General features: G+C 44.0%; 1 protein-coding gene across 1 annotated transcript; it reads right to left on the reverse strand.

Annotated features, from left to right (window-relative positions):
* Positions 1-121: 121 nt before the first annotated feature.
* On the reverse strand, positions 122-10,691 carry PHYHIPL (phytanoyl-CoA 2-hydroxylase interacting protein like). Its single transcript, XM_009637019.2, has 4 exons — positions 10,500-10,691; positions 5,510-5,684; positions 4,420-4,537; positions 122-656 (listed from the first exon to the last, which is right to left on the reverse strand). The coding sequence occupies exons 1-4, from the start codon at positions 10,662-10,664 to the stop codon at positions 122-124; spliced, it is 993 nt and encodes a 330-aa protein (XP_009635314.1). The 5' UTR covers positions 10,665-10,691.
* Between the last annotated feature and the right edge of the window lie 206 nt (positions 10,692-10,897).

The following is a 10,897-nucleotide window of genomic DNA, read 5'->3' on the forward strand; positions in this document are numbered from 1 at the left end:
GAGATTTTGAAGACTCGTGTTTGCTTTTGGTGACAGCGGCATGTGCATGCTTCTGACAAAAATGTCTGACTATGGAAATGGGCAACAGAGGTTTGAAGGCTCCTAAGTAACGAGGGAAGTTTTAACGTCCAACGCTGATATTGCAGGTCTTGCAGCTGGGATCTTTCTTTGCATTTGCAGTAGACAAGCTCATTAGTTGGTGACCGGTAATTTCCGCAACTGTGCCGAGGGAGAGATCCACAGGATCAGTGTAAATGACTTCCAAAATAACATCCTGGGCATGATGGTAAACCATGACACCGTCTTCTTCATCACAGGTCAGAAATTTATTATCTTTTATATTTAGCTGAGGAAGGCGTTGCTTACAGAACTCATCTCCTGGTGATCCAACAGGGGCGACAACAAGAATGACGTAGTGGTAGGCTGTGTACATGCAGTAGAAGTCTCCAAAGTACAAGTTAGTATTGGGGTTGAAGAGTTTTTCAGCTGCAACCTCAAACCTGTATCTTCCGTAAGGCGAATCTTGTGGTGGCTTCCCAGTGTTGAACTCAGTGTTGCAGCTAAAGAAGATGCCTTCCAGCTTCCCACTGATCGGAGAGCCATGGCTGCCACTGTTATCCTTAACAGAGGGCTGCATAGCATTCCCATGGTGCTCTCTACGAATGAATGACTGGCATTGTTTATTTTGCAACACACATGTTAAAGAAAAAGCGGAAAGTTAGGACGTCACGCTGTTTGGTAACAGTACTGAAGGGACACAAAGGAAAACCGTTAAACTCAAAGCTGCGGTGAGTGTCACGATCTCAGGATCAAGAAAACCAAGTGACGCCAGACTCACTCAGAAAGAGCTCGAATAACTCCTGCTCAAGGGGAAAATCTGCTTTTCTGGCCTGTCAGCTGTGTGGGTACTTATCATACACAGGCAAAGAATAGCACCAACAAAAAAGCCCCCAAACCACCAATATCTTTAATTAGCGGATTTGTTCAGCCTTCCACTACAATTCTAACAATAAACACATTTTAGTTCAATCACATGTTGAAAATTGCAAGTCAGTCTCAATATGCTGAATATAATGTTTGCTAATGCGTATTTTTAGCCCAGGCAGTATATATTTCATGTAGAAAACTTCCAGCCAAAGTTATTTCTGAGCAACGTTTTTCACAGAGCTTATCAGAAGGCATGTACTGCCTGCCATAGTTTTTTTTTCCCCCAAATAATAATTTCAGGTCTAATTTGTCTACTGCTGACTTCAATCAGAGCAGAGCTGGGCACAGAGTATTAGGCAATTTGGTTAGTTGCCACTTTGGTTGATATCCAGCTTCTGCAGTCACTAGTCCTCAGGGGAAAAAATGTACCAGACTAACTCTTTTTTTTTTCTTTGCAAGCTGAGCTCAATTTGGTTCCAGTGAAAAGAAATGTTCAGTGTAACAAGTGAATTTTTAAAACCCTAAATCCCAAATTGCACTCAGCAGCTTTAGGCTGCTAAATTTAGGAAAGCAGTCCCAAACACCCCATTTAGTCCTCCTCAGCACCTGAGATTTCACATGCAGCACAATGTTCCCCAGAATTTGTGCCCCACACCTCCCTGGAAGTGCCGCAGTGACAGATTTGGTTCGCTCTGCACCTTCAGCCATGCGATACCAGAAAGGGAAACATCCCCTTTTGTAAGTCCTGCAAAACACCAGGTTTACTAAGCGCCCTTATAAAATGCCTTTATACACTTTGGCAGATTAAAAACGCATGAGGCTGTGGGGCTGGAGAGTCTTACAGCCCACTTCTTGCTTTACTTTTACTCAAAAAAATTCGCTCTCCCCCCCCCCCCCCCCCCTTTTTTCTTTTTGAGGAGAGGGGAAACTAGCCAAGAGAGACTGTTCTCCCCCTGCTTTTACCTTGCAACAGCTCCAGGTAAAATGGCGCTGCTGTGTGGGAGAAGGTTTTACTTGGTTAGAGCAGGAGGTAGCAGTCAAAGCAAACAAACTCAGTGTGTATATACAAACCAGCTCTAAATCAACTCAGTAATGTCTCCAACTGTGCTTTTTTCATTATTTCTAATCTCCTCAGAAGCATGTCTTAATTGAACTCACTCTAAGATAAATTTCAACTGTTTTCTGGGCCAGCCAAATACTACACAGTTATTGTCTCAAGCCCTATGTCACAAGACATTGATTGGGGTGGAGGGGTACAACAACTGGTATTTTATGACTGAAGCGATTACTAGGGAGAAAAAAAAAACACCCCAAAACCTCAGCTTGAATAACCACTGCCTCTGCAGCCTGAAAAGCCAGGCTTCTTGTAGTTCCATTTCTGTGGCAAGATACTGACATCCAGTGGCCAATTAGGCTAATTATAGGTCACTCTTCCCAGGGAGCTGAGGTGCTTTATGGCCCTCCCAGCCGAGGTGAGCGGCAGAGCGACGTGAACACGGCTGCCAAGCTCCCACTTCAAACCCCACAGCGAGGGCTTGTGGCTTTAGCACCGAGACTGTCACTCGTTTGCCAGTGCCGCTGGGGCTGCCCGGTAAGCTTTTCCAAGCTTGTTTATCAGTTATCGCACCACCAAGGCCAGCGGCAGGCACGGTTCAACAAGGAATTTTTCCTGAAAGGAAGCGTGTGGTTGGGGCTTTTAACATAACACTCCGCAGGGTGCGTTGTGGAAGGACTATCCCTGTGACCCTAGCGGTACAATTCTGATCAGAAAAGGTGACCATCAGACAGTTACAGGTATCTTGGCTTCATACTGACCATAAACCACAGCTTTTTATCTATCTATCTATCTCTTTAACTCACTAACAGAAGGTCAAACAAACTAGTCCTTAGCTGTGCCGAACTGAGAAAGAACGTAACAGGAGGGAGGGGAACAGATACAGTGCCATCAGAGTCACATTTGGCAGAACAAGGCCAAACCCACAGCTGTAAGTGCAATTTTCAAAGCTCTATGAACAAAAAGGCAGGTGCACTACGATTACAGAGCTGAAAACAAAGCTGTACGAGAACCAGAACCACCACCATCCTTTCCCTTCTGTGGTACCTAGTCCAGGAAGGCAGAGATGTATGAGGTCCTCAAAGAGCCTCAACAACTGCAATTCATTCTCTGCCTCCATTGAGTTTTGCAGCTTTGTCACTACATGCAATAAAATAATTCTTCCAAAACACAGACAGTAAAGAGCAAACTCCATGCTCTGGAATATAGGAGACACTCCTGGAACGCAGCAGATACTCATGACTGCAAAGTGGGGATGTTTCCATGGGTGGTGGAGTCTGCTCTTTGGAGTTGGATTCCCCCGAGTTTTTTTTTTTTTTTTTTTTCATTACTTTTAAAAACCTTTCAGTTCTAGACAGGGACTAGTGTGACACCCACATAAAACTGGAATTACGTGGCACAGCAGCAGCCCCATCGCTCAACGCCTGTTAAAGAAGCACAGCCAGTGCTGCCACCCTTCTGACACGGTGCTGAAACAGAGCTCGGCACACTGCTTACCTCTCACCCGTGTTCTTCTAGCGGTGGCGGGTTACCTCGGCACGGTGGCTGCTCCTGCTTTGACGACTCCTACTGAAACGTCTTCTACTGTAATGACGCTTCCGGTTGCGTAGTGTGATTCCCCCGAGTTTTTTTTTTTTTTTTTCTACATTACTTTTAAAAAACTTTCAGTTCTAGACAGGGACTAGTGTGACACCCACATAAAACTGGAATTACGTGGCACAGCAGCAGCCCCATCGCTCAATGCCTGTTAAAGAAGCACAGCCAGTGCTGCCACCCTTCTGACACGGTGCTGAAACAGAGCTCGGCACACTGCTTACCTCTCACCCGTGTTCTTCTAGCGGTGGCGGGTTACCTCGGCACGGTGGCTGCTCCTGCTTTGACGACTCCTACTGAAACGTCTTCTACTGTAATGACGCTTCCGGTTGCGTGTGCGAAGGCACACTGGGTCTCCAACAGGAATAAGGAACCTACCTCCAGCTACCCCGTGTATTTATTCCGGCTGAAGCACAGTGTTGTAAAATTGTCTAAACATCCCCCCCTCTCCCTCCCCACACGATCTGTAAATTAATGTCCAGATTGGAGAGCCCCAGCTGGGACGAGTACATTGGGCATAGAAATGGGGTGGGTTTATGTGGAGAGCAAGTATTTTACGTGGGACTCTCATATGCAGGCAAACACCTATGACACATGTAGATCCTTTAACCAGTTCCCTGTGAGTACTTCAGTTTCTGCTTGAAAAACAAACTTTTCTTGCCTAATGGAAGTGTTGAGTTAAGCAAGGTGGAAGAAATTAGTTATATTTTATTTTTTCCCTTCTTCTGAACTGGCAATAAGGCACACAGACATTCTGCTCTAGCTTTAGCACAGCTGCCTCCATTTACTTATTTTCATTACTCCCTTAATTTGCCAAACAATTTTGCATACATTTACTTTCTTACCTGATATAATCAAAGTATTCTTTGTGCTGATTCCGATAAAAAACAGACAGTTTAAGCATACGGCCTGCAATCACTTCTGCTTTTTCCAATAGCTGTGTTAGGTGAACTTTTGAATAATCTAGAAAGAAAAGACAATCTGCTAGTATGGGGGACAGGAAAAACCACAACACCTTCCAAAAGCTCCAGACTTAGAACTGGGAACGGAGCCTGGGTAACACCCCTCACATCGTGCAGCCCAGCATCGGCCCAGCAGTGGCAACAGGCAATGGCAGGAGCACGCACCTGTGATGCTCCCCACTCCTTTCCCCACAAATACTCTGCAAGCCCACAGCAACGTTCAGCTCGGGAGTTCCTAGGTCAGAGCTGGTTTCCTCGCACTTGGAACTGCGGAGGAGTGGAGAGCTGCCCTTTCTGGCTTATGCCATTTGATAAACTGTTTGCTACAAGGTACCCGGTTGTGAGCCAGTAACAATTCACCTAATTAAAAAAGCTTGCTTAGGACCCAGCCTAAACAGCATCTCAACCAACATGGGAGTCACAGGGAGCTCCCTTCAGCACTCAGCTTTCATTCAGGCAAGCACGTTGGCTCTAGGTGATGAGCATCCAGAGGAAGAGACTTACCAATCACTGACAGGCTAAACTGATCCTCGAGTTGGGGTGCTGGTGGTGCTCAGGCTTTGCAGCATGCAGAGAAGCGAGAGCAGCAGAACGCCTTAAGCAAGCTGTCTGTTAGGGAGCTGCCACTCTCTCTTTTCTCCACAAGTGCTTGCAGCCAGCAACAGGCACGCAAGCGGCCCCGCTCCACTTTGGTTCACCAGTCTCCTTTCCTAGCCTGGGACAAGCAGTGGTGGCAGGCACAGCACACTGGGGCTGCTAAGCCATTGCGGAACCAAGGGGCACTCCAGCTGCTTCTCAGTAAGGCGCCAAACCTCAGCACATACAAAGCCTGAAGTCAGAATTCCCGTTTCCAGGCATGACTACTATAACCCTACCAGCGTAGCTGGCACCGGTAGGTGGCTAACCCACCCAGGCAGCAAAGCCCGCGCTAACTGCACACGCCCTGTGGTGCACGTTTCCTCAGCAGTATTACCTGCTGTGCAAAACTCGATGATCTCACTCCACTCAGAAACAACGTAATCGCCATCGACTTGCTTTGACGCTGTCTGCACTGCTACCGTGTATTCTGTTCTGGGGCTCAAGAACCAGTGCCCGCGGACTGTCATAGGCAAAGGAACAGCTTTGGCCACCAATTTAGTGGGTACATCCTGATGGAAACAAAAAGACAAAACAACACACAAGTCAGCAGTGCAACCAAACCAATCCAACACCCCTTCCTTCACCGCTTTTGCGATGTAATCCCCAACCCCTGGCTCTTCTGTGTAAGCCTTAGTTACTTCTCACAGTCCAGCACAGTCACCAGGGTGGCCAAGGACAGTGGTCTAAGGTCTGCTCTAGGAGCTAAAGTGATAACTTGCATGTTTGGAGTTATTACTGGTTCCAAATGACTATAGCTTGATACTATTATATATAGACCAAATACGTAATTCAGACTAGGGCCACTTATCCTTAAGTATGCAAACAGAGAAAGACGCACTGCTGACCACAAGGATATCTTAATTTAAGAGCTTCTTGTGCTCTCATTGCCATTGTTTTCTTTCAGTCCGTGCAACCGAACAGGATTCCTGCGGCCATCAATCAGTCCACCTGTATTGCTGTTGATATCTTCCAACCCAAACTTCAACAGAGAAAATTAAACATGTTGCAGAGTAACTTTGTGTGGTGTACATGTATCAAAATACCCTTCCGCAGAGCAAGGGCCAGAACAAGCCAAGCATACAGCCAGACAGCTTGCGCCTGTCTTTACACCTCTTGCTTCCCACCCCGCCACCTCTTCACATACTCCGATCTGCTCCTCCAGGGTATGCCACTGTAGTGCAACAAAGAACAGCTGCCCGTTGTTGTTGCAATACCTAATTCCTACAGCGCTAACGACTGCAGCGTAGCTGGCCACCTATAAATACTAGTCCACAGTCATCCACCTATAAATATAGCACAGTAGTCTCTTAAGGAAAAAAGAAATAGAAAAAGAGACATTTTCTGTTCATGATCTGTAAGCAAGAGCTGAAAGATTTGGGGTTTTTTTTTTTGCTTGTCTTCTATTATGGAAAAATAGCTTTCTTCTGTTGTTTTTCTGTCAGCAAAAAATATTCTTCTGTTTCGGTATTAAGAACCGTAAAATTAGCAGCTTGTGATATGACAAGGACTGAAATGTGATTGACTGATAATCAAGGGTAAGATTGTGTTGTCCTGATTTCTTTTTCCCTAATTCTCATTTAAATCAAATAACAGTTGGGAGAAAACGTTCTCTGTAAAAGATTCAGTGGTGCACTCTGAAATAAATAATGTGTAAAAGATAGGGAAAAATTACCAGGAAAAATGAAAGAATCCCCAAATAGCGTTAAAAGCTTCCACCCTGGAACTGCTCCTGCAACTTTGCGTGCGGTCAGCAGCTGCTACACTTACAATCATTAGTCTTCCTGTCATTTTTTCTTTGGCTACAGTAAAAACTGCCTCCACCTGGGTCTCTGTGCCCACAACCTGGTGGTGGGGTTTTCCCCCATTATTTTTGTTTGTCTTCATGCAACATTAGAAGCCTTATTGCCCCCATGCGTCAAAGCCTTACCTTCCAGCTGTGTATCAGGAAACTCTTCTAATTATACCAAAAAAGGGGCAAACTACCTAAAACCACATTCAGTAGATGGTTTTATCTCTTCTACAGCTGGTGAGGAGGGGCAGCAATGATGCTTTTCATAACTCTAATCTGTTCTTTTTCTAAGCAAACAGGTTCTTTTCTTTTTTTTTCTTCTTTTTTTTTAAGGACACTATACTGACCTCAGGAAAAAAATGTTCGAATGTTCAGGCTGAAATTCCTCTGGGGATTCTCCGTTTCTTCCTTTCATCTCTTTTCTGCTCAGCTCTCCCTCCTGGCTGAGCCCCCAAAGAAGCGCGAAGGAGGTTACACGCCAGCTCGAGGACAGCTGGGATTCGGGAGTGGCAGATGGCTGCTCCACCACCAGCACCCACCAGGCAGCTCTAAAGGTACCTAGACGGCGATCATTTCCAAGAACAACCTGGAAGCACTGAATAACTAAGCAGCAAGGTATACGAGTCACACTACCTCTCTCCTTTTTGGGAAAAGGTGCCTGCTTTGCAGTCCCTTTTCATTGCCAAAGAAGCAGCTTTCAATTTTCAGCTTTCTCCCATTTTGTCTTATCCTTCCCTTTGCCAGGTGGGCTCACAGGACACGTCGTGGAAACTCAGCACACCCAGGTTCTAGGCCTAGTTTGCTAAATACCCAAGCCTCACTTCCTATAACATGGGAATACTCATACCTCTGTATCTTAAAAAAAGAGGGCTAATCTTAAAAAAAAAATGCTAATGGCATTGAGAAAAAGAAAGTCCGATTAGAATTCTAGTCTTTACACACTGCTACCAATACAAACCTCCCCCTTCACAAATACAATGACGATAGTCATAAATAATTTTATAATTTATATATATGCATCCTAAATATGTTGGATATACTTCATATATTTGCCAACAGAAAAAATACTGAAAGGATGAATCATTCCTGTCTGCTCTCCTGGGTAGGTGAGGAAACACGGCCCCCTTTCCTGAGGTACAGCATCTATCTATCAGGCTAAGCCTATATCCCAAGTCACTTGCTCACAGCTGGGTGAGCAAACTGAGACCTAACACTAACTCTCTACAAGTTAGAAAATAGTTTAAGCTGGTCACCTGGGCTTATCACCTGGGAGAGAGACAGGCATTTGCAGGCAGTGAGTTACCCTACCCATAAGCTAAGTAAGGGCGATTTTTGCCCCTGAAGATGCCCGTCTCCTTCCACAGCCCGACTGCTGGATGACTCCTGAGGGTACGTCCTGATGCTCTTTTTTATAACTAAGTGGTAGGGCTCGCTCTTTTCTTTCTAAAAAGCTCCACTAGGAGAAGGGGCAGTGATACCCTTCATCTTTATACAATGGCTTTGTTATGAAGGCAATGGACGGGCGGGGGCTGATTCAGTTCCCTCCGGATCCCGGGAGGGTTCAGCCCGCGGTGCTGCAGCTGCCAGGTTACCAGCGCCCTGCCCGGCAGGTCTGCTGCTGAGCTCCGCTCTGGAACGCGTGTGACTGACGTGGCAGGGAGGAAGGACACTTGTCTCTAACCATACCAGCATTAGGGCAGATTTTGAATTTGAGCAATTTTTAATTTCTCAACAAAAACTCATTCTAGAAAGGGTGTTAAAAACTGCTTAGCACAAAAGACGCATGAAAGCAAACCCATACGTGCTCTGGCACGGACAGCTGTTGGCGTAGTCAGTCTGTGCAGTTCTCTTGCCCACCCTGTCTGCGTTTGCATCGTTCTGGCCGGGGGGTGAGGGGAACCAAACCAAAAAAAGCTTTACCAAGTCACTAACACAATTAGTACCAAGGAATTCTAAGTTAGTTCTGAAAAGACATCCAACTTATTCATCACTTTAATTGATAGACTTTAGTCTCCTGTTCTTACAAAACCAATTACCTCTCTCCTTTGACTAAACACTTCATCACAGTAAAAAGCTAGGGAATTGCTGAGAAAAACAAAATAAATCTAACAGCTTATCTTTATTAAGCTACCAATACCTTTTTTTTCCCCCCTCTCCATTTTAACACCAGTCTCGTAACTGTGATACAGATTTTGAAGTGTATATAGTGTTTGACCTGCTAGGGTGGCTCTCCCTTTTACAAAAACAAATTTTACAACTTTACACCAGTTTGCACATAAATGAAATAAACATGTAGATTAATAAAATGAAAGAAATTAAAAAGAAACCACCCCAGTAAGCATTTATATTAGAAGGTATATTTATTCCTGCAGTATAAAATGGGAATTCAAATTCAAAGGCTGCCAGTCCAAAAGTAACAACAGTAAGAAGAAAACCAAACATACCTGACTTTATTTGCTATTACAATCAAAAATGGGTCACAATAAATGCCCATTCAATTCGGTAGTGCTTTGCACACTGGTTCCTAGCAACAGCAACATCTTGGCCAAACGCGTAAAATTCTCAATTTCAAGGAGCAGGAGGTGATTTTGCATTACACTTAATGCATATGTTACTTCCAACCACATGAAAAAAAAAGTCAAATAAGGAAACGTGAAAATTATACACCTGCTATTAACAGAAGTCACAGAAAAAATACTCTCACAATAAAAAGACTCAGAGAAATTGGTGGAAATATTCCCTGGTTATCCCACTGGCTTATAAACCAATGGTAATTTAGGTGTTGATGGAATCAGGACTCTCATATTTATCTGGATGGTTATTTGTGCCTTGGCAAACCTTATCTTTTAGGGATATTGCCAACATTGCCTTTAAATTTGCAGATGATTGTGTGGTTTAATCTTCTCATTCCATGTTTCTCTAGACTATCTGAGTATTTCAACTACTCTGAGGTCAAAGCAAATTTTGCCGGATTTGATAAGTAGCGATTCTGCAGTGCATTCAGTCTGTCCCTGCATCAGTGGCTTGAGGAAAGAGGCCAGATGAATATTCAGGTCACAGTGCTGAATGCTGCAAACTAAAATTGCTGGAAGCCTTCCTAGAAATGCATTAGAATTTGTGACTCTTCTGTTGAAATGACATGTGTTGCTTTCATGAGCCTGTCACTGAACAAGGACAGGCACAGAATACATAAATTGTTTAAATAATGATTAAGAACTTATCAGGAATAAAAATGTCTGTCTTGCAATACATTGTCCGGGTTCCAAAACTGTTTTCAAATGAAATACAAAAGGTAAGGTTCAGTTCTCTATGAAACAAATGCATTCGTGTGTACACGCACATAGGCTAGAGACAGAGAAGGTATTCAGAGTAAAAAAAAAAAAAAAAAAAAAAGTTAATCAGATTAATCAAAACCTACCTTTGCTGGCTGTCCAATACCTGTTTCCCATGGTCTGGCTTTGAACGGTTAATAAAACACTGAGATTCATTTATTTAAAATCAAGTATTTCCACCTTAATTTTAAAATGAAAATTACCTTGTGTTTAAATTTGTTGGAATTCTTATTTTCTTTCTTGTTGAGATCGATGAAGTAATGAGTAATGCGGTCCTTGGATTTAGAATCCATGTCCCAAGAAATCTTGAAGGAATCACATGTGATGTTACTTATTTTGATGTTGTGTGGGACTGGAAGTTCCTCCATCTCTGCAATCCCACTATCTTGTGATTTATTCCCTGCATAAAAAAACAAGCATGATTTGTTCAGTTAAAGACCTCTTAGATATCTGTCTTCTGTGCTCCAATACAAACACATCTCTGACCAGCCTTTCACAAAGTCTCTTAGGTGGTACTCAGAGGCAACTACGAGGTACAATTATGCAAGTCAGCGATGGGAAATGTTGGAAAGGGATGGAATTCCTCAGGTGAATAAGCACG

Source organism: Egretta garzetta, unplaced genomic scaffold, assembly GCF_000687185.1.
Source record: "Egretta garzetta isolate BGI_Z169 unplaced genomic scaffold, ASM68718v1 scaffold204, whole genome shotgun sequence".
Lineage (NCBI taxonomy): Eukaryota > Metazoa > Chordata > Aves > Pelecaniformes > Ardeidae > Egretta > Egretta garzetta.